We start from the raw sequence: 22,832 nt of genomic DNA, 5'->3' as shown, positions 1-22,832 counted from the left end.
TCCAATCTCCAGGACTGCTTGGGGCCTGCATCAAAAGTGTCCCCATAGGCCCCAGCATAGTCCAGCAACATCGGATTCAAGGAGGACATGCCCCATTTTTATGGCACTAGTTGCTGTAAAAATTGATGGGCCAGGAATAAGGTTAAGTGGATGGGACTTGGGCTGTTAGATGGGTCTGGGGGTAGGGGTGGGGGATGGTCAGAAGTTATCAGGGTGGTGGGGGTTGGACATTGGGAGCAGGACTAGGGATCGGGTTGGAGATGAGAGTCAGGCCCACATGTTGTCAGGGGCAGCAAGGTCCTGTACCGGTTGGTGGTTAGGGAATCCCCTGGGACATTGGAAGCATGGAGGGAATCCTGTGTGGGGATCGGTCTGGGTGTTTAAATTAGTTACACAGAAGTTATAAGTGGTTTCATTTCTAAACCTTTCAGAGTAACTATTCACATAACACTGGGAGGACCATCCGAAGTTAACAATTTAAATTGCTTTGTCAAGAGGTTCCCAGTGCAGTCCAGGGGAATTTTGGTACAAATGGTAAATTTTGGTACAAATGCTTCCTGGGAACTTCTGAGAGGGATTCCCCAGCGTATCTTTGGCATACCCACCAAATTCCAACACTGGGGAGCCTGGAAGTTACCACCATTCTTGCAAGGAACAAAAGAGATAGTCACCGACTTAAGGAAGTGTAGTGAAGGACATGCCCCGTTTACATCAATGCCACAAAGTAGAAATGGTTGAGAGCTTAATGTTTCTAGGTGTCCAGATCACCAACAACCTGTCGTAGTCCTTCCATGACAATGCTATAGTTAAGAAAACCCACCAATGCCTCTACTTTCTCAGGAGACTAAGGAAATTCGACTCAAGAACTGCTTCTTCCCTGCTGCCATCAGACTTTTGAATAGACTTACCTTGTATTAAGTTGATCTTTCTCTACACCCTAGTTATGACTGTAACACTACATTCTGCACTCTCTCGTTTCCTTCTCTATGAATGGCATGCTTTGTCTGTATAGCGTGCAAGAAACAAGACTTTTCACTGCATACCAATATATGTGACAATAATAGATCAATGGAATCAAAGGATTTTACGAGGGGAGTGGGTGTGGGGAAAAATCATATTCTCAGGGCCAGCAAAAGTTAATGGATACCAATTAGGTAGTTCCTGGATGATTTTCTCAGTCAAAATCCTGAAGTGGCAATGCCAACTGCAGTGGCCCCGAAACAGCCTTGGCTGAAATCAGCAAACTGTGATTGGGGATCAAATCTGGAACCTTTCATATGTTAATGGCTTTGTTACTCATTGAATAACATGCTGATCCACTGGAGAGCTAGACATGCAACTTTTATTACTTTGTTATGGTCAATAATTATTGTATTTGGGTGAGATGTACAAAATAGTCAGACATACATCTTTTGACATAATCAATGCAACATGTAAATCAGTGTACAAATAAAGATATTTTTCCTAGCCAATTCAGTGTTTAAAATAGTTTAAGGATCTTCAAAGTTCCTCCTCCATCCACCATCTTTTTCTACCACTATCTGATGATGACCTTTTTATAGCTTGATTTAAACTTAAAGATGACTTTTGCATCCTGGCTTTCATTTCTGGTTTATTTTTAATGGTCTTCTTGCTTTGGTCATTTTTGGTTCGACTACAGTATCCCTGTTCCATTGGAAGTTGGAAAAATCCTTCATGTTTCCTTTTTGGAACAAACTCGAGAGCTTCTAGCCAGCTACCGGTTTCTTTCACAGTCAACAAGATGCTGATCATTTGGTTCAATGTAAGGTTTTTTGCACCACAGTCCCACCTCAAATACTCATCCAAAGGAAGGCGTGCAGTTGCCAACTTTAAACGTTTTGCATTTGCGTGGGACAATCCTGTCTGAATTGACTTATCGACAAGTGATCCAATGATGTAGATTTTATCATGCTGAAAAGTCTTTAATACGTGAGGTGAATCTGCGGTTAAGTACACAAGCTTGTCTTTGGGAAAAATGTCAACATATGACTTTTCTGTTATTGTTATCAATAGTCTATCCCAGGCATCACCATAACGTTTTAAAAGTTCCTTCTGGTATGATCCCTCTGGGCTAAGGTTACAGAAATGAAAGTGGAATGGATCCAAAGATCTTCTGTTGTATCCCTCGCACTCCAGTAACTGAGAGACAGTGTTCTCCATTTCTCGACGGGCCATGTAGCTTTCATAGCTCATGTCAAATACCAGTGGCTGACCAAACATCATAGATTGTGCAGCCCTCCAATTGTACAATGCGTCAAAAGACCGTTGCCAGAATTGTAAAAGAAAAGTGTTCTTTAATGCAATTCCTTCCTCGTTTTCCTTTTGAAGATCCTTTGCTCCTTCTTGTTTTAATTTTCGTTTTTCCTTTGTAGCTTTCTTTTTGCCTTCTTTGATTGCTAGGTACTTAAGATATTTTTTCTTTGCTGATTTGGAAGCTAGTTCGTGAACTGCGCTCAGTTCTTCCTCAGTGATGTCCTCTGGCACAGTTTTCCCAGCTAATCGCCACATTTGAACCATTTCTCTAGTAGCAGCAAGGAATGAGTCCTCAAGATCTTCAGAGGGGAGTGGTTTGGGAGCTTCAGTTGCATTTTCTCTCATGATAGTCTTCCAGATATCCAAATCTAGTTTATCAGGGTTGATTTTGTTTCCTTCATTCTTTACACATGATGTCAAAATTAGTGTCCTGTGGTGTGGTATCAATTGGCAGCTGGCCAAAGGCACTTTATTCTTCACCTGAGTCTTTAATTGTGTGTAATGCCGGCCAGGACTTTGCACAAGACGGGTAACACGGAGCCACATATTATACTCAAATAAAAAATTGCTGGAATCCAAATAATTTCCAAATATGTTTGAATAAATCCAAGGCAATATTAGAACCTGTAATTAGATTTTTAAAAGAGTGTTAGAAGAATTATGAAAGAGTGTTTCCAAATCAAATGTTCTTGCTGAATCTCTTTGAAATAAAACGTAGAGTTCCTCATTTTCTCAAAACCATAGATGAGGTAAATGGCTGAGCACAGGAATCAATTCTACCTAGCACACTTTTTCACCGTCCCAATTTTCTCCAGTCCTCGCTCGGTGACTCTTAGATGCTGGAATATTGCTTAAAGGGTGCTGGATGGTAACTCATTGAAAATGGACATATTTCACTGAAGGTAAGTCAACACTGAGCCTGACTGTTTTCTCACCCAATGTTTACTCAGATACTTTCCAATGGGAGTCACTGGACTTCGAAGAGCCCTTAATTGATTTCCTTTTCGCCTCAGACCGGGAGATTGAATCATTTGTAGCACCCCAACTGCAGAACGGGTGCAAACACTAGGCAAACTATGTGGAAGCCCAGTGCAGCAAAATCTGGGGGGGTGTGGAGTGGTGACAAAAAAAATGAATCAACTTTTCATTAAGCTACATACTGCTGCAGGGCATCCTTCTGCTTTGTGCTATCCTTAGTCAAATACTGCCTTAATGTCATGGGCAGCCACTGTACTCTGGCAGTCAGTTCTTGCGTCTATGTCTTTGTCAAGGCCAGGGGTGGAAGTAACAATCTTCTTCCCGATACGGTTCATCAAAATCATAGAAACCCTACTGTGCAGAAAGAGGCCATTTGGCCCATCGAGTCTGCACCGACCACAATCCCACCCAGACCCTACCCCCATGCCGCTACATATTAACCCGCTAATCCCTCGAACCTACACATCTCAGTACACTAAGGGGCAATTTTAGCATGGCCAATCAACCTAACCCGCACATCTTTGGACTGTGGGAGGAAACCGGAGCACCCGGAGGAAACACACGCAGACACGAGGAGAATGTGCAAACTCCACACAGACACTGACCCAAGCCGGGAATCAAACCCAGGTCCCTGGAACTGTGAAGCAGCAGTGCTAACCACTGTTGTATTGTAATCCCCCCCCTTCCCACTTGTTAGTGCATCACCAGGAAGTAGCACGCCCAGAAAGTAGCACGCCCAGAATATATCACATTGACCTTGAACGTTTGCAGAGATATTAATGTAAAAATGTTTGTTCAAAAGCTTCTAGTTTAACTGGATGTTAATTTGTTTATGAAATTGTACCTCAGTGAGTGCCGTTAGTAGGAGGGGGGAAATGTGAAATTATAAATTAAACAAACTCCTACTTCCTGGAAAATATAGTTTGTGTGATATATAATCTATATAAACATATTTATACAAAAATAATTAACAACAGTTTAGGGGATGGGAGTCTGTTCAGGATCTCACCAAACCTGCCAGCCAGGTAGGTCGCGATACTTTGCAACAACTTTACACCTAACAGTTTAATGGCCAATTTGCACACTTGTTAATTACACTGCTGTTTAATCTTAACCCGGGAAAGGTTAGTGACAAATGATTAATTGGCAATGTGACTGCAGACATGACAGGCCCTACTCCTGGGTTTTGTTGTGTTTCTTTTCTTCTTTTACAATTTCATACAATTCAGGCAGATTTCAGTCTGAATGGTTACAAATCAAATTGAAATTTCCATTCCCTGCAGACTGAGACTTCTATTAATCTGAAAGGTTTCCTGAGTAATTAGACAAAAATCAATGAGCCTTCAGTGAGAGTCACAATTCATTCATACTGCAGTCTAATTTGGGTCAGTGTCATCTGAATTTTTCCAAAGGTTAATGGTTCTGCACCACTTTCTTATTACTACACAGTACCCAGTCAAGGCTATGTATGAATAAGCTAATCGCTGAGTAGTTCTAAGTTCTAACTTCAGTTTTGGGAATGAAAGGTCTAGGTCTACTGGTATACACATTTCCTGATATTTATATAGATTTTTATGTATTCACATTATCATATTTATCAAAATTTCATATTATATTCCTCATTCTGTTTAGGCAACAGTTCTACAAATTTGTAATTTAGTCCAGCCCACTCTAATGTAATGATTATTTATCATGTAAATTGTGAATAAAATCATCTCGCAAATTACCAGGAACAGATGATATCACATTGTGTGAGCCCGTTTCACATTATAACATTCATTTTTGTAAGTTAATGGAGGCGAGTTGGGAACAATGGGGTTGAAGCTTTGCCCAGGCCCTGCAGAGATGAGAACTTAGTGAGGAACTGGATTCTGGAGGTGGTGATGTATAAGAAAGAAATGCTTGGAGAATTTTTCCATATTCCTGTCAATTAATATTGCTGTGAAATGCTCCGCACATGGTTTGCCTCATTACGTGGGGTATTTGAATTTTAATTAAATTAACACAAAAGAAATTAAGCAAGCTACAGAAACAAAGAAAATAGGAGTAGGTCATTTGACCCTTCAAGCCAGCTTCCGCCATTGAGTCCAATCATGTTTGATCCTCTATTCCAATGCCATATCACAGAATCAGAGAATTGCTATGGGGCCAAAGGAGGCCATTTGGCCCATCATGTCTGCACCAGCTCTTCAAACTAGCTTCATGGCTTAGTGCCATTCCCCTGTTTTTTCCCCATACCTCTGCACATTGTTTCTATTCAAAAAATCATCCAATGCCCTCCTGAATGCCTCAATTGAATCTGCCTCCACCACACTTGCAGGTAGCGCATTCCAGACCTGAACCACCCATGTGAAAAAGCTTTTTCTCACAACACATTTGCTTCTTTTGTAAATCACTTCAACTCTGTGCCCTTTTATTCTTGAATGTGCTCTCCCCATCTCCCTTGATACATTTAGAGTCTAGAAATCTTATTTTTATTTATTTGCATCACAAGTAGGCTTACATTAACACTGCAATAAAGTTACTGTGAAAATCCCCTAGTCACCACACTCCAGCACCTGTTCGGGTATACCGTGAGAGAATTTAGCATGGCCAATGCACCTAACCAGCACGTCTTTCGGACTGTGTGAGGAAACCAGAGCACCCGAAGGAAACCCACGCGGACCGTGCAGGCTCTGCACAGACAGTGACCCAAGTTGGGAATCAAACCTGGGTCCCTGGTGCTGTGCCCACCGTGCTGCACATGGCTTCCAGAATTCCACAGGTCCACCATCCTCTATGAGCGAAGAAGTCTCTCCTCATCTCAATCCTTAATGGCCCACCCCATAATCCTGAGACCCCTTGTTTACCGGGGGAAACCACCAGCCAGACTGCCCAGCCCTGTCAGAATTTTACACATTTCAATCTCTCCCCCACGCTCCCCACCCCCCAAAAAAATTGAGTTATTAGGAATAGAAAGAATGAACCCAAACTGTTAAAAAAAGGGGTTCTGGTTGGGGGTTTGGAGGGTGGCTCCTACACACACAAGCCTGGGACCGGATCTCACTCAGTGAAACTGGAGCTGCCTCACATGGAGGGAAGCTCAAGGCCTCATTCCACATCCCCAATTCACAGGCAAGAATTTACAACATACACATCAAACCCCGGGCACGATTATAATATATACCTATGTTAATAACCTCTTTAACACGGCAAACGTCGAGAAGGAATCATTTAATCGCGTCCTTGATGTAAGGAGAGGGTTTTCTGTGTGTCGTGTGTTGCTGGGGGAATGATTTGGAGGTCGGTTTACATCCGGTGCGTCGCTGTCTCTCATCCCCCTCGGCCTTTCCTCCTCGTTCTAACTGGCCTTCGCTCCCAGGCGCGGAGAAAATGAGCTTCTTCTTGCCCAAGTTACAGACGAAGAAAGAGGTTGACCACATTATAAAGACGGTGGCGGAGAGGGTGCTGGTGCTGCGCTTTGGCCGTGACCAGGACACCGTGTGTTTGCAACTGGATGAAATTGTAAGAGACACTGGTGCACAAACCCTGCTTCACTTGTTTTTTTAAATAAATTATGTTTAAATGATCAGGTTTCACTGTCAGCAGGGGAAAAATACACTATTATTATCAGCTTGGGGAACTCAGTGGCACAGTGGTTAGCACTGTTGCCTCACAGCGCCAAGGACCTGGGTTCGATTCCCGGCTTGGGTCACATTCTCCCCGTGTCTGCGTGGGTTTCCTCCGGGTGCTCCGGTTTCCTCCCACAGTCCAAAGATGTGCGGGTTAGGTCGATTGGCCATGCTAATTTGTGCCAGGGGGATCACAAGCTTTCGGAGCGCTGCTCCTTCATCAGGTGAGTGGAGAGGTAGGTTTCACAAACATGGCATATACAGACAGAGACACAACTGTAAGATAATGGTTGGAATGTGTGTCTTTACTGGTAATCAAGTTACAGGTACAGACGGTGTAAGTAGAGAGAGGGATAGTCACAGGTTAAAGAGGTGTGAATTGTCTCGAGCCAGGTCAGTTAGTAGGATTTTGCAAGCTCAGGCCAAATGGTGGGGGTTACATGTAGTGTGACATGAACCCAGGATCCCGGTTGAGGCTGTCATGCATGTGACCACGACACCACACAACCCTGCTACGGCAACCTCTGCAATATGAGCCAGATCATTGACATGGTTACCACTATCACACATGAGAACGCCACCCACCAGGTACATGGTACATATTCATGCAACTCGGCCAATGTTGTCCACCTCATACGCTGCTGGAAAGGATGTCCCAACGTGTGGTACATTGGCGAGACCATGTAGACGCTACGACAAAGGATGAACAGACACCGCTTGACAGTCACCAGGCAGGAGTATTCCCTTCCTGTTGGGCAACACTTTAGCAGTCAAGAGCATTCAGCCTCCGATCTTCGGGTAAGCGTTCTCCAAGGCGGCCTTCAAGACACACGACAACGCAGAATCGCTGAGCAGGAACTGATAGCCAAGTTCCGCACGCATGAGGACGGCTTCAACCGGGATCTTGGGTTCATGTCACACTACATGTAACTCCCCACCATTTGACCTGGGCTTGCAAAATCCTACTACCTGTCCTGGCTTGAGACAATTCACACCTCTTTAACCTGTGATTATCCCTCTCTCTCTACTTGCACTGTCTGTAGCTGTAAAGACTTTGAATACCTGTAATGGCTCACATTCTAACCATTTTCTTGCAATTGTCTCTGTCTATATATGCTGTGTTTGTGAAACCTACCTCTACACTCACCTGATGAAGGAGCAGTGTTCTGAAAGCTTGTGATTCCAAATAAATCTGTTGGCCTTTAACCTGCTGTTGTGAGACTTCTTACTGTGCCTACCCCAGTCCAACGTTGGCATGTCCATATCAGGGGATTCACAGGGTAAACACATGGGGTTACAGGGATAGGGCCTGGGTGAGATTGTTGTCGGTGCAGGTTGAATGGGCCGAGTGGTCTCCTTCTGCACTGTAGGGATTCTATGATTAACTTTGAACTTTTTAATCATAAAATTGTATGTTTGCACCTGGCCCTCAAATTGAGTACTCTGAATGTATAAACCTAGTCGGTGACGTTCTGGCTGGGAGAGTGCAGTAGATATCTATCCACTATCCACTATTAATGAAAAATGACACCATTCCTCAACACGCAGAATGCACCATAACACTACCTTGTGGTTATTTTGTATGGTACTGCTGGAAGCAGATATACAACAGACATTGTATATCAGACTTGGTTATTTGTGAAACAAAAACAGAAAATGCTGGAAAATCTCAGCAGGTCTGACAGCATCTGTGGCGAGAGAATAGAGCCAACATTTCGAGTCTGGATGATCCTTTGTTAGAGCTGTTATTTGTGAAGCTTTGCGGTGCTTTGGTGTAATTAGATGTTTGAAGTCTGCCACCCATATCCTAACTTGCACACAGTCCTGTTCACCCATTGCCCTGGTGCTTCCTGACCTCAATTTTAAAGTGTTACTTTTATTTTCAAATCCTTCCTCGACTTTGCTCCTTCCGATCCCTGTAACCTCTTCCAGTCCTACAATTCATTAGGCCCAGTGCTCCTCCACTTCTGGCCTTTTATGCATTCCGATTTTAATCCCTTCACCATTGGCATCTGTGTCTTCAGTTGCCGAGATCCTATGCTCTAGGATTCCCACCCTTTAACCTCTCTGCCTCTCCACGTCTCTGTCCTCTTTTAAGATACTCCTTAAAACCTACCTCTTTGACCAAGGCTTGGGCCAGCTGCCCAAATATCTCCTATGTCACTTGATGTCAAATTTGACAATGCTCAGCATTGGAGCATTTTACTACATAATAGTGCTCTATAAATGCAAATTATAATACAAATATCGAGCAAGAATTTGCTGTAAAAGTTCATATAAAAGTGTTTTCTTTACTTGACTTGCATGTTTAATTTGAAGCAAATAATAGGAGTAGGAGTAGATCATTCGGACCTTTGGGCCTGCTCCACCATTCAACTTAATTATGGCTGATCCTTTATCTCAACGCCATACTCCCATGCTCTCCCCATACCAGCACCATTGAAGTCTAGAAATCTATTTCTTCCTGAAATATATTCAGCAACTTGACTTGCACAGCCTTCTGTGATAGGGAACAGGTTCACCATCCTCCTCATCTCAGTCCTAACTGGCCTACCCCGTAGGGACTTGATGGATTGAGTTATAAGGAGAGGCTGAATAGACTGGGACTTTTTTCTCTGGAGCGTAGGAGGCTGAGGGGTGACCTTATAGAGGTCTATAAAATAATGAGGGGCATAGACAAGGTAGATAGTCAATATCTTTTCCCAAAGGTAGGGGAGCCTAAAACTAGAGGGCATAGGTTTAAGGTGAGAGGGGAGAGATACAAAAGGGTTCAGAGGGACAATTGTTTTCACACAGAGGGTGGTGAGTGTCTGGAACAAGCTGCCAGAGGTAATAGTAGAGGCGGGTACAATTTTATCTTTTAAAAAGCATTTAGATAGTTACATGGGTACGATGGGTATAGAGGGATATGGGCCAAATGCGGGCAATTGGGATTAGTTTAGGGTTTTAAAAAAAAAAATAAGGGCGGCATGGACAAATTGGGCCGAAGGGACTGTTTCCATGCTGTAAACCTCTATGACTCTATATCCTGAGACTATGAACCATTGTTCTAGACTAAAACTGCAGACAAGACTCCAGGTTCACATACCTGGTTTAGGTTTTTAAATCTTTTGTAAAGATTAATATGAACACCCACTTGGGCAAAGGGTGCTGATTAAATTGTGATCAACATCTTTTTAGGGGAGGAGGAAATTTATGGGATAGAGACATTAATGTTCATGTCATCATGTATCAATGTCAGCTGAGATATCCACCAAACACTTACTGAAAAAGAAATAAAACTAATGTCAATAGAACAGCAATATACATCATGTAAATTATTTAGTGATTGTTGGGGGACTGACCTCTTCAAGATTTGCTCTTGTAATTCCTAAACTCCTAACTAAATCTGTCCTGGGGTTCCGTTGGGCAAATTATATTTAAGGTACAATAATCTCATATATAAAATCTACAAATTTTATCCATATTTATAAATCATACTTTGTAAATCATTTGGTTAGAAGTGAAATTATTCCCTGAAGGTACAATCAATAAGTGAAGAGGTTTGTGAATTGCTTGCTCTCAAAAAACAGTGTATTGCCTTTTCGGGGCAATTCTCTGAAGCAATTTTTGATGAAAAGTTTTGATGACATTTGAAGCTACTTTATACTTCAGTCCTTTGCATCCCTGACTCTTGATACCTTCTTGACCTTTGCTAATACCACAAGGAATAGTTGAAATAAAACGCAAGGTGGGAGCTACGCCTATTTTTGCTTAGTTGGCAGGTCACCTTAGCTCAAAAGTTGAAAGTTAGCAATTTGGCTGAGAGCTGACAAGAAAATGTACAAACGTGAATATCACAAATTTGGATTAGTTTGTGTTGCAAATTAAACTTTGCACCATGATTAAACATCCATGTATAAATTTGTTGTTACAGTTAACCAATATATTTTTCTAGTCAGGTATGTTTTGAGCTTTTCTACTGATTATTTGCCCCAACCTGTTGTATTCTCCTGATGTTTAAATCTTTGTAAATTTGTTCACAATAGTTTTCTCTCTGAACTAAAACAATCAACATCAAGTAATGTCTCAATGGCAAGTTGTTTTTTTTGTCTTTGTTTCACTAGCTTTCAAAAACTGCTCATGACCTGAGTAAAATGGCAGCTATCTACCTTGTGGATGTGGACAGTGTGCCCATATATACTCGCTACTTTGACATCAGCTACATTCCTTCTACAGTTTTTTTCTTTAATGGTCAACATATGAAAGTGGATTATGGGTAAGATATATTGCTTCAGTTTTAATGTGGATATGCGATACAGTTGCATCTGGTATGTGCGTGGGATTCCAATAAACACTGATGCTTTTGTTATTCCTTGTGTTAAATATCTTGTTTAGTATGGAATGGCAGAAGCAAAATATTAAGGAGTTATTTGCATCTTTGCTTGCCCTAACAGATAGATGCAAGGCTATCAGTTGAAATTAGCCAAACAATAGCACAAATCTTTCAACTGAAAATGTAGCTTAAAATTTTTTTTTCGTTGTTAGCTACTCTCCAGTCCATAATTGTGCTGAAGCTCATGTTTTACTGATTAGCTGTTAAATTACACTTCAAATCGGCAAACTACTGCAGTGTTTGATGTCTTTCACCTCTCCTTAACTTCCACCTTTGATGTCCTAGTCCCCAGGAAAACCCCTCTCGCTTTCTCTCTTTCTCTCCCCCCTGCCACCTCTATCTCTCCCCCTCCTCTCTCTCTCTCCCCACCTGCACTGAAGGAGTGCTGCACTGTCAGAGGTGCTGTCTTTCGCTTTAAATGTGAAACCAGGGCCCTATCTGCCTGCTTGGGTGGAATGCAAATGAACGCATTACATTATTTTAAAGAAGAGCTGGGGGAGTTAACCCCAGTGCCCTGGACAATATTTATTTCTCAATAAACATTACCAACTTACCTCATGTTTCATCACTAAGATTGTTTGTACCTTGCACGCTTGTAGCATTGTTTGCCTTCCTTGCCCCATCTACTGCTGATACCCTCATCCAGCTCAAACTTAATTGTTCCAATTCTCTGTAGGATAGCTTTGTATCCTTTGCTCTCCATTTTCCTCAAACATTAGCTGGTCCAAAACTCTCCTCCCCATCATTCACACTAATGTCTCAGATTTAAATTTCTTATCCTTGTGTTTTAATCCAGTCATTGCAAAGCTCATCTCTGTAACCCCTCTACCCCCAAGTTTGTAGCCTTAATATATTCACCTCATCATTTTCAGCTGCGCCTTCAGTTATCTAGGAATTCTCTCCCTAAACCACTCCATCTTTACACCTGCCTCTCCTTGTTAAAACCCAGTTCTTTGATGAATTTTTTAATCGCCTCTTTTAATATCTCTTTCTTTGTCAATTTTTACCCAATTATCCCACCGTGAAGTGATAGGGGACATTTTCTAAGATAAAGACACTATATATAAACCTAAGTTGCTCAACTCCATTGGATTTCTGGAAAGTAAAATTGTGAGCACTTGCAAAATTAAGTGCTTATGTTCTCTTTCTTTTTAGGTCTCCAGATCATACAAAGTTTGTTGGATGTTTCAAAACAAAACAAGACTTCATAGATTTAATTGAAGTAATCTTCCGTGGAGCAATGCGTGGAAAGCTAATTGTACACAGCCCCATTGATCCGAGGAATATCCCAAAGTATGACCTCCTCTATCACGGCATCTAAATGTACTGGCTGTTTTCAAGCACCTCATGGCAAATACTTGAAACGGGATGCAACTTCTACTCATCCATCAGCTGAGGAGTATTGAGATTTGATTGAATGTTTAGTCCACAATGTGAATAGACAAGGAACTGCTTGACCAGAGATTTGCAAGAGTCATGATAAATGACTCAATATGGAGTGTACTGATGCTCTAATGCGTGGGATTTCAGTATCCTAAAACTTCACATCTCGGCTCTTTGGCAAGTCTGCCGCCACAAGCTTGCCTTTAAGTTCAACTTGGGAGATGTTATTCATTTGACTGACAATTGTTTTTTTCCTGATTCGCACTTGATGGGAATTCACTCATCTGCAAGAGCTCTTCCTGGTTCTGTGTTCTCTCTTTTAAAATAACCGTGCTATAGCCTATCAGCCCTAAACATGAAAAGCAAAGGTTCCTATAAAAGAGGAAAGAAATGCTATTTCTACATGACCACATATCATTCCCATACCAAGATATTAGGCAGCTAACCTGCTTCTAAATTCATGCTCCTTTGAGCTCATCTGTAGCTGCTTTTATTTTTCCACCTATAAAGTTTTGTTTTAGAAGTGGAATAGATCACTTCCTGTATGTGGACTTGGGCTTGAACCCACCTCCGAGCACTTTGTGCACAGTTCAAGTGTACAGACATGATGTGTTATCAGATGCCCTTGCTGAATGTGGATTTCTCCCTCAACCCTACTTTTCTGTCCCAAAAAACACATATGGTCCAAGGGGTGCCAGTAACTTTGTCACACTTTGAGAACAGGGCCACTCTACAAGTATGAACCTACTGGTTCAGAACTATTTAATTAGGGGAGATGTTGCATTCTAGTCTGATCTTGGCCTCGTATACTTGTCCCTGCCTGACACATATGCAAATGTTCTAGCACTGCTCACTGCACAGGAATCCTGAACAGCAAGTTGGTGATTTCTTCATGTTGGACACCTTTATTACTGTGCTGGCTAGTATCCATTAGCTTAGCATAGACCTGAGGCTTCCTGTTTGTCAGGCCTATAATAATAGCAACACCGCTCTTTATGGTTTTGTATTTGATTAAAAAAAATCTATTCTGTATAACTATAATTATGTTGTGTTCTTCTAACCAATCTGAAATTTTGAAGTTATATAGTGTGAAATACTGCAAGTGTTTGAAATCTGAAACACATTTCTTGGATGAAGGGGTTATCTTATAAGGAAAGGTTGGATCCGTATCCACTAAGAAGAATGAGAGGTGATCTTATTGAAACAAAAAGGATGCTGAGGGGACATGACAGTGTGGATGCTGAAAGGATGTTTCCCCTTGTGGGACAGTCTAGAGCTAGGGAACATTATTTAAAAATAAGGGGTCTCCCATTTAAAATGGAGATGAGAGTTTTTTCTTTAGAAAATCATAAACCAGTGGAATTTACTTCCCCAGGGAGCAGTGGAGACAGGGTCATTGAATATTTTAAAGGCACAATTAGTTAGATTCTTGACTATCAAAGGAGTGAACAGATATAGGAGATACGCAGGAAAGTGGAGTTGAGGCCACAATCAGATCAGCCAAGATCTTATCAAATAACAGAGCAGGTTCAAGGAGGCCAAGTAGTCTACTTCTGTTCCTAATTCATGTATGAACAGAAAACACTAGAGACATTTAGCAATTCAAGCAGCATTGAATGAGGAAAATATAAATTAGCTGACATTTCGGGAAGAAAATTATTCCTTGGAATGAAATGTAATACAAATAAACGACATTTAAGAAGGAATGAGAGGAAAAAACACACACTCTGACCCCCATATACAGGAAAATACGGTGGATTACCGGTTACTTTATGCAATGGAAACTGGAATTTAGTTAAAGTGCAGAACTAATGAGAGAAATAAAAGACATAACACTTCATCTGAGATAAGGAGCAAGTTCTTCATAGAACCATAGAAAATTACAGCTCAGAAACAGGCCTTTTGGCCCTTCTTGTCTGTGCCGAACCATTTTATGCCTAGTCCCACTGACCTGCACTTGGAATAGAACCTACACTTGGAATAGAACCACTCACTCAAACGTTTGTGGATCTTTGGAATTCTCTATTCCAGAGTGCTGTTGTTGAGTATATTCAAGACAGAGATCGATTGATTTTTTTTGGATGCTAAGGGAATAAAGGGATATAGTTCAGGAAGGTAAAGTTGGGTATGTGGTCAGCTATGATCTTACTGAATGGCTGAACAAAGTAGAAAGGCCTTTCCCTGAGTACTTAAGAAATGCCCAAGTAGGCAGTTTTTAAAAATACTTTCATGGGTTGTGGCTGTTGCTAGCTCGGCCTGCATTTATTGTCCATCTCTAATTGCTCTGGAGAAGGTCGAGGTGAGCTGCTGGCTTGAACTGCAGCAGTGCATGTGGTGTAGGTACACCCATAATGCTGTAGGGAGGGAGTTCCAGGATTTTGACCCAGTGACAGTGAAGGAATAGCGATATACTTCCAATTTCGGGTGGCGAGTAGCTTGGAGGGGAACTTCTAAGTGATGGTGTTCCCAGGTATCTACTGCCCTGTTGTAGATGGTAGCGATCGTATGTTTGGAAGGTGTGTCAAAGGACTCTTGTTGAGTTCCTGCTGTACATCTTGTAGATGATATACATTGCTGCTATTGTGTGTTAGTGGTTGTTAGAGTACCAGATCAGAAACCCCAAAGTATATTGTGAAGTCAGACCAGACCCCAACACGTTTTGGCATTAATATGAGGATAAGATGTTTCATGCCAGGTGCAATTCTACTGACAAACTAGGAAGCTTTATTTAACAACACAGTTTAACTATAACAAATGAATTAGCTTAACTTTTAACAATTGAATAATACTTAAACATAAGATAACTGTATTCTCTAGACTCTGGAAGAGGGTAGCTAATGTAACCCCATTCTGGATTGGAGGGTAGCTAATGTAACCACACTTTTTTAAAAAGCAGAGAGAGTGAAAACAGGGAATTATAAACTGGTTAACCTGACATCAGTGGTGGGGAAAATGCTGGAGTCAACTATTAAGGATGTTATAACTGAGCATTTGGAAAGCAGTGACAGGTCCATGTCAGCATGGATTCACTAAAGGGAAATCATACTTGACAAATCTTCTAGAATTTTTTGAGGAAGTTGGGGGAAGTCCAGAACTAGGGGTCACAATAAGAATAAGGGGTAAGCCAGGACTGAGATGAGGAAGAACCTTTTCACTCAGAGTAGTGAACCTATGGAATTCTCTACTACAGAAAACTGTCGAGGCCAGTTTGTTAGATATGTTCAAGAGGGTGCTGGACATGGCCTTTGCGGCTAAAGGGATCAAGGGGTATGGAGAGAAAGCGGGAGTGGAATACTGAAAGTGCATGATCAGCCATGATCATATTGAATGGTAGGGCAGGCTCAAAGGGCCAAATGGCCTACTCCTGCACCTATTTTCTATGTAGCTGCGAACCTATCACTATATGTTCCAATCAAGCAATATTTCTCTTATAGACTTAGACTTCTCTTTAAAATTAGTTAGCAGAACACAGACATACTTGCTTGTGACTTAGGTTAACAGACTTGGAACTTTCAGAAAGCCTCTGGAGAGAGATGGAGAGACACTTATTTATTCAACAAGCTTCAGGCTGTTTTTCCTGCAAGCTTACCATCTCCCATTAACCACATGACTATGTAAATATCAATCAACCTAATCAAAATCACATGACTCTGCATATCTAGTCTAAAGTATTAGAAGAATTTAAAAGGTTGGCACAGTGGTTAGCACTGCTGCCTCACAGTGCCAGGGACCTGGGTTTGATTCCAGCTTTGGGTGACTGTGCGGAGTTTGCATGTTCTTCCCATGTCTGCGTGGGTTTCCTCCAGGTGCTCCAGTTTTCTCCCACAGTCCAAAGATGTACAAGTTAGATGGATTGGCCGTACTAAATTGACCCTTAGTGTCTAAGGATGTGTAGGTTTTGGGGGATTGGCATGACAAATGTATGGGGTTGTGGGGATAGGGCAGGGGGTGGGCCTGAGTAAAATGCTCTGTCAGAGAGTCGGTGCAGACTCGATGGGCTGAATGGCCTTCTATACTGTGATGAGTCTATAATTCTACTAACTCTACATAGTAACACATTCCTAGCTAGAATCTCTCAGCGTTTGAGTTGCAGGTTTTCCCAAATTGATTCTTGTAATAAAACACTGCCTCTTAAAGCAGCCCCACATTAAACATGAAATATATCAAAATAGCACAGTACATCATATGGTGGAAAGAGTGAACGTTTGTGGAAGGGGTGCCAATCAAGCATCTGCTTTGTCCTGGATGGTGTCAAGCTTCTTCAGTGTTGAAACTGTACTCACCAAACTAAGGGGAGAATATTCTATCATACTCCTGACTTGTGCCTTGTAGATGATGGACAGACTTTGCAGGGTCAGGAGGCGAGATACTGCAGGATTCCTAGCCACTGACCTGCTCTTGTAGCCACAGTATTTATATGGCTAGTGTAGTTCAGTTTCTGGTCAATGTTAGCCCCCAAGATATTGACAGGTAAGTCAAAGGAGAATTGTGGAAAAACTGTTGAAGTGGAACAGTCTGGTGGAAGGAAAAGGTAAGTCAACATCAAGTGTGCAGATGACCCCACCAGCCTAGTGGTCTCCTCTCACGTTCCCTGTCCCCAAATGCACCTGTGTGTTTGCCCATCCAACTTTACTATATTCTCTCTAGCACTAAGTGTTAGCAATTGTATTTAAAGTTCAAAGTTGTTAAAAGTCAAATTGAGGCCAGAGTGCAAAGTAGGAAGATAGGTACTGTTCTTCAAGGATGTGTTAAGTTTCATTGGAGACCATGAATAGTCAGAGTGGGATGGAGTCCCATTGAATCGCCATACAGCATAAAGGAATTGCACTTGTGAAAGGAGTGGATGTGTTCGGGAAAGCGATCACACTGCAGAGACCAAATATGTGATAAAAAGTTACTTGCATTAAATCAAAATGAATTTTGTGACCAAAACGTTAAAAGTGACAAATGTCATATTTGGAATTTTCAATGTAAACGGCCCAATAGTGAAGTCTAGGATGGAGCTTAATTGAACAGAAGTATTTACACTGCTCCATTTTTCAAGCGGCTTAAGAAAACCCCTCCTTATTGAGTTTTTAAAAAAGTTGCATTCAAATGATTTATCCTGCAGTTTACTGTTGCTCGTGAGTTGGAACCACTATGGTGTGCTGATTTTGGCTTTGAAATACATGGGGCTGAGGTTTGGGCAGCATTTCAGCAATGGAATCAATCAAGAATCATGGAGGTTGTTGATGCCAGCTCGCTAGACGTTACCCAGCAACTAAGTCATCTGAAGTTCTTTTTGTTCAATAAACTCTCAACCTGCACTGTCAGTCACTAATTATTTTGAATGGGACGATCGTTGCCTCTATATCCAAAATAATGCTCGTTACAATAGGATGTATTGCAGACGAGCTTTCAAAGTGTCAAACAATATTTTGATTTGATTTGTCACATGTATTAGTATACAGTGAAAAGTAATGTTTCTTGCACGCTATACAGACAAAGCATACCATTCATAGAGAAGGAAAGGAGAGAGTGCAGAATGTAGTCGAGATTAAGCACCATAGATTCTTCACATACAACTGTTTCAATTCAGGAAAAATGTAGTGGAGATTAAGCACTTCAGAGTATAACTAGAATCTCTCTCAGAAGACTAAGGAAATTTGGCATGTCAGCTACAACTCTCCAACTTTTACAGATGCACCATAGAAAGCATTCTTTCTGGTTGTATCACTGCTTGGTATGGCTCCTGCTCTGCCCAAGACCGCAAGAAACCACAAAAGGTCATAAATGTAGCCCAATCCATCACACAAACCAGCCTCCCATCCATTGACTCTGTCTACACTTTCTGCTGCCTTGGAAAAGCAGCCAGCATAATTAAGGACCCCACACACCCCAGACATTCTCTCTTCCACCTTCTTCCATTGGGAAATGCAGAAGAGGATGGCTAAGATTTTAGGACTTTTGTCATGAATCAGATCGATTTTTTTTGCATCTCTTTAATCTTTCTTTGATTTATTATTGTCACATGTATTGGTATACAGTGAAAAGTATTGTTTCTTGCATGCTATACAGAGAAGGAAAGGAGGGAGTGCAGAATGTAGTGTTAGTCATGTGTAGAGTAAGATCAACTTAATATAAGGTAGGTCCATTCAAAAGTCTGATGGCAGCAGGGAAGACACTGTTCTTGAGTCAGTTGGTACATGACCTCAGACTTCTGTATCTTTTTCCTGCTGGAAGAAGGTGGAAGAGAGAATGTCCGGGGTGCATGGGGTCCTTGATTATACTGGCTGCTTTTCTGTGGCAGTCAGAAGTGTAGACAGTGTCAATGGTTGGGACGCTGTTTTGTGTGACGGACTGGACTTCGTTCACAATCCTTTATAGAGTTTCTTGTGGGAAGTGTAGACAGTGTCAATGGATGGGAGGCTGGTTCGAGTGATGGACTGGGCTTCATTCACGACACTTTGTAGTTTCTTGTGGTCTTGGACAGAGCAGGAGCCATACCAAGCTGTGATAGCATCCTTTCTGGTTGTATCTACAGTGCATCTGTAAAGGTTGGTGAGAGTTCTAGCGAACATGCTGAATTTCTTTAGCCTCCTAAGAAAGTAGAGGCATTGGTAGGCTCTCTTAACTATAGCATCAGTGTGGAGGGACCATGACAGGTTCTTCACCTGAATTAATAATTCTGGTTGGAAGCAATAATCAGTCATATGTTTTCTATCATAGATTCTTCACATACAACTGTTTCAATTCAGAAAAAACATAAGCTGTACTATAAAAGCTACTTTTGTGCTGTGCACAAAATGATGTTCACCTAAATGAATTGATACATACCTTTGAGTTGTGAGATTTTCCACTCTAAGCAGTGGGGATAATTCAAGCATTACTTGTGCTACTAAATGTGGAATTGTCTTGTTCAATTAAATGCTACATTTACTGACTGAACTAACAAAGCTTAATGCTCAATCTTAGCAACCGTTAATATGAGGGGAAGCAAGTTTTTAATTATTATTCATTCTCAGGAAGTGGGTATTGTTGACAAGGCAGACATTTATCTGTCTGGCTTCCAGCCCGTTTCCCCTTCAGAAGTTGGTGGTGAGTCTTCAACTGCTGCATCCAGTGTTGTCAAGGTGCTTCCACAATGCTGTTAGGTACTTCTTTCCTATACCAACCAAATTAACTTAGGGACAAATTAAAAGGGGCAGTTTCCCAAAAGGAGGGGGAACAGCCCGAACCAAAAATCAAAGAGAAAGGAAACTTAAAACATCAAATTAAAATGTGGTTATTGGGGGTTGATAATACACCCCAGCCCCTGCGGTGCCCACCGGGCACAGAAGGTGTCAACTGCGCCCGTGGACACCTGGCCGCGAATATAGCCGCAGTAGAGGGGCAGACAGTCAGGATGGATGACACAATGCTGCTAGGTCGGGTGCACCATAATTTTGACCAAGTAATAATGAAGGTTTGACAACATATGTCCATGTCAGATGGTTTCCCATGTAGCTGCTGCCCTTGTCCACTATGTGGTGCAAGTTGCAGGCTTGGGCAGTGTTGCTGAAGAAGCCTAAATGAGTTATTGCCTCCTATAGTTAGTATACACTACAGCTCTGGTACATTGTGAAGGAGTGGAACAGCGCAACCAATTCCAGGTTAACTGTCATACATATGAGCAGGAGTGGGCCATTTGGTCCCTCAAGCCTTTCAATAAGATCGTGGCTAATTTGATTGTAGTCTCAACTCCACATTCTATCTACCGCTGATGAGGAAAAATGTACCTATCTCTGCCTTAAAAGTTTAAGGATTCCTGCTTCTACCACTGTTGTATCCTCAACAGCGAAAGATGCAAAATATCTTTTCAATTCATTCACCATTTCCTTATTGTCCATGATTAATTCCCCATTCTCGAGTTCTTCTTCCTTTTTAAACTATCTGCAGAAACTCTTACCATTTCTGACCATCTCTCACTAATTCCTTCCTCTTTGTTGATCTTTACTCATTATTTTCTGTCCTGCCTTTCCTTTACAGAATAAAATGCTTTCTTTCAAACAGTGTACATGTTCCAAAAATGGACTGTTGATAGCAACCAAGCATACTAAACATGGAAGATTCCTCCCTTTCCTCAAACCAGAAGATAAGATCAATTACTTAGCAGATATTATGATAACTCTTCCCAGAGATTTATTTTTATTTATTGTCCTACCCATTTGGTAGTCACCCATTAAACCATTGCTAGTGCTCATTTTGTAGCCTTTAAATCAAAACACTGACTCGTGAACTTCCATTCCATTCATTCAAATTATTTAGTTTTGGAAAATTAAAATACAGCATAAAGACAATGAATGCAACATAGACAATTCTGCCTAAGTAGGCTGTTGGGTTTGTCAAATTATTATGGCTTCCATGTATATGTTCAACTATACATACTGGCTGTTTACTTCAAAAAACACCAATGGCTGTAACAAACCATTAAATCAAACCTAGAACTGATTGATTAAACCCAGACAAGATTTCTGCTTTTGAAACACAAATGACTTCATTGCTAGTTGTATCCAGTACACTAATAAAAAAGAGACATGAGCAAATCAAATGTAGAAATGGAAATTACACATTACGGAAAGTGGGTGGAATGAATCAAGACTTATTGAATTCTTAATTCATCTGATCCAGATTAAGAACATAAGAAATAGGAGCAGGAGTAGGCCATCTAGCCCCTCGAGCCTGCCCCGCCATTCAATAAGATCATGGCTAATCTGATAGTGGTTTAGTTCCACTTACCCGCCCGCTCCCCATAACCCTTAATTCCTTTATTGATCAGAAATCTATCTACCTGTGACTTAAACATATTTAACGAGGCAGCCTCCACTGCTTCAATGGGCAGAGAATTCCAGAGATTCACTACCCTCTGAGAGAAGAAGTTCCTCCTCAACTCTGTCCTAAACTGACTCCCCCTTATTTTGAGGCTGTGTCCTCCAGTTCTTGTTTCCTTTCCTTTAAATGTGGATTACAGGGTCAAAGGTAGGGTTCTGAAGACTGTGGAGGAACAGGGAGATCTTGGGGTTCATATCCACAGATCTCTAAAGGTTGCCACTCAAGTGGATAGAGCTGTGAAGAAGGCCTATAGTGTGTTAGCTTTTATTAACAGGGGGTTGGAGTTTAAGAGCCGTGGGGTTATGCTGCAACTGTACAGGACCTTGGTGAGACCACATTTGGAATATTGTGTGCAGTTCTGGTCACCTCACTATAAGACGGATGTGGAAGCACTGGAAAGAGTGCAGAGGAGATTTACCAGGATGTTGCCTGGTTTGGAGGGTAGGTCTTATGAGGAAAGGTTGAGGGAGCTAGGGCTGTTCTCTCTGGAGCGGAGGAGGCTGAGGGGAGACTTAATAGAGGTTTATAAAATGATGAAGGGGATAGATAGAGTGAACGTTCAAAGACTATTTCCTCGGGTGGATGGAGCTATTACAAGGGGGCATAACTATAGGGTTCGTGGTGGGAGATACAGGAAGGATATCAGAGGTAGGTTCTTTACGCAGAGAGTGGTTGGGGTGTGGAATGGACTGCCTGCAGTGATAGTGGAGTCAGACACTTTAGGAACATTTAAGCGGTTATTGGATAGGCACATGGAGCACACCAGGATGATAGGGAGTGGGATAGCTTGATCTTGGTTTCAGATAAAGCTTGGCACAACATCGTGGGCCGAAGGGCCTGTTCTGTGCTGTACTGTTCTATGTTCTAAGTGGAAAGAATCTCTCTGCCTCTACCCTGTCGAGCCCCTTCATTATCTTATATGTCTCTATAAGATCTCCCCTCAGCCTTCTAAACTCCAATGAGTACAGGCCCAATCTACTCAATCTCTCCTAAGCTAACCCCCGCATCTCCGGTATCAACCTGGTGAACCTTCTCTGTACTCCCTCCAAGGCCAATATATCCTTCCGCAAATAAGGGGACCAAAGTTGCACACAGTACTCTAGTTGCGGCCTCACCAGTACCTTGTACAATTGCAGCAAGACCTCCCTGCTTTTATACTCCATCCCCTTCGTGATGAAGGCCAACATTCCATTTGCCTTCTTGATCACCTGCTGCACCTGCAAACTGAGTTTTTGTGATTCATGCACAAGGACCCCCAGGTCCCTCTACACAGTAGCATGTTGTAATTTTTCACCATTTAAATAATAGTCCATCTTACTATTATTCCTTCCAAAGTGGATAACCTCACACTTGTCAACGTT

The 22,832-nt window shown here is 41.7% G+C and overlaps 2 protein-coding genes across 3 annotated transcripts; one reads left to right on the top strand and one right to left on the bottom strand.

The window, feature by feature from the left end:
• Positions 1–1,317: 1,317 nt before the first annotated feature.
• Positions 1,318–6,566, bottom strand: trmt10c (tRNA methyltransferase 10C, mitochondrial RNase P subunit). Of its 2 annotated transcripts, none has more exons than XM_078232907.1 (2): positions 6,419–6,530; positions 1,318–2,898 (listed from the first exon to the last, which is right to left on the bottom strand). In XM_078232907.1, the coding sequence occupies exon 2, from the start codon at positions 2,818–2,820 to the stop codon at positions 1,501–1,503; it is 1,320 nt and encodes a 439-aa protein (XP_078089033.1). In that variant the 5' UTR covers positions 2,821–2,898; positions 6,419–6,530; the 3' UTR covers positions 1,318–1,500. The 2 variants fall into 2 exon arrangements, with proteins under 2 accessions (XP_078089033.1, XP_078089034.1); XM_078232908.1 differs by having other exon boundaries at positions 1,329–2,898; positions 6,432–6,566.
• A 57-nt stretch (positions 6,567–6,623) lies between these two features.
• On the top strand, positions 6,624–13,660 carry txnl4b (thioredoxin-like 4B). Its single transcript, XM_078232909.1, has 3 exons — positions 6,624–6,756; positions 10,970–11,121; positions 12,394–13,660. The coding sequence occupies exons 1-3, from the start codon at positions 6,625–6,627 to the stop codon at positions 12,557–12,559; spliced, it is 450 nt and encodes a 149-aa protein (XP_078089035.1). The 5' UTR covers position 6,624; the 3' UTR covers positions 12,560–13,660.
• The last annotated feature ends 9,172 nt before the right edge of the window (positions 13,661–22,832 follow it).

The sequence above is a fragment of the Mustelus asterias genome, chromosome 17, assembly GCF_964213995.1.
Source record: "Mustelus asterias chromosome 17, sMusAst1.hap1.1, whole genome shotgun sequence".
NCBI lineage: Eukaryota > Metazoa > Chordata > Chondrichthyes > Carcharhiniformes > Triakidae > Mustelus > Mustelus asterias.
This window is presented reverse-complemented; position numbering and strand designations above follow the sequence as displayed.

What these genes read in the sequence shown, in the direction of transcription:
- trmt10c (XM_078232908.1), bottom strand. Translation starts at nt 2,820, where the DNA reads ATGTGGCTCCGTGTTACCCGTCTTGTGCAAAGTCCTGGCCGGCATTAC.
- txnl4b (XM_078232909.1), top strand. Translation starts at nt 6,625, where the DNA reads ATGAGCTTCTTCTTGCCCAAGTTACAGACGAAGAAAGAGGTTGACCAC. An exon ending in GTTTGCAACTGGATGAAATT is followed by an intron (nt 6,757 to 10,969) that starts GTAAGAGACACT and finishes TTGTTTCACTAG; the next exon opens with CTTTCAAAAACTGCTCATGA. An exon ending in CATATGAAAGTGGATTATGG is followed by an intron (nt 11,122 to 12,393) that starts GTAAGATATATT and finishes CTTTCTTTTTAG; the next exon opens with GTCTCCAGATCATACAAAGT.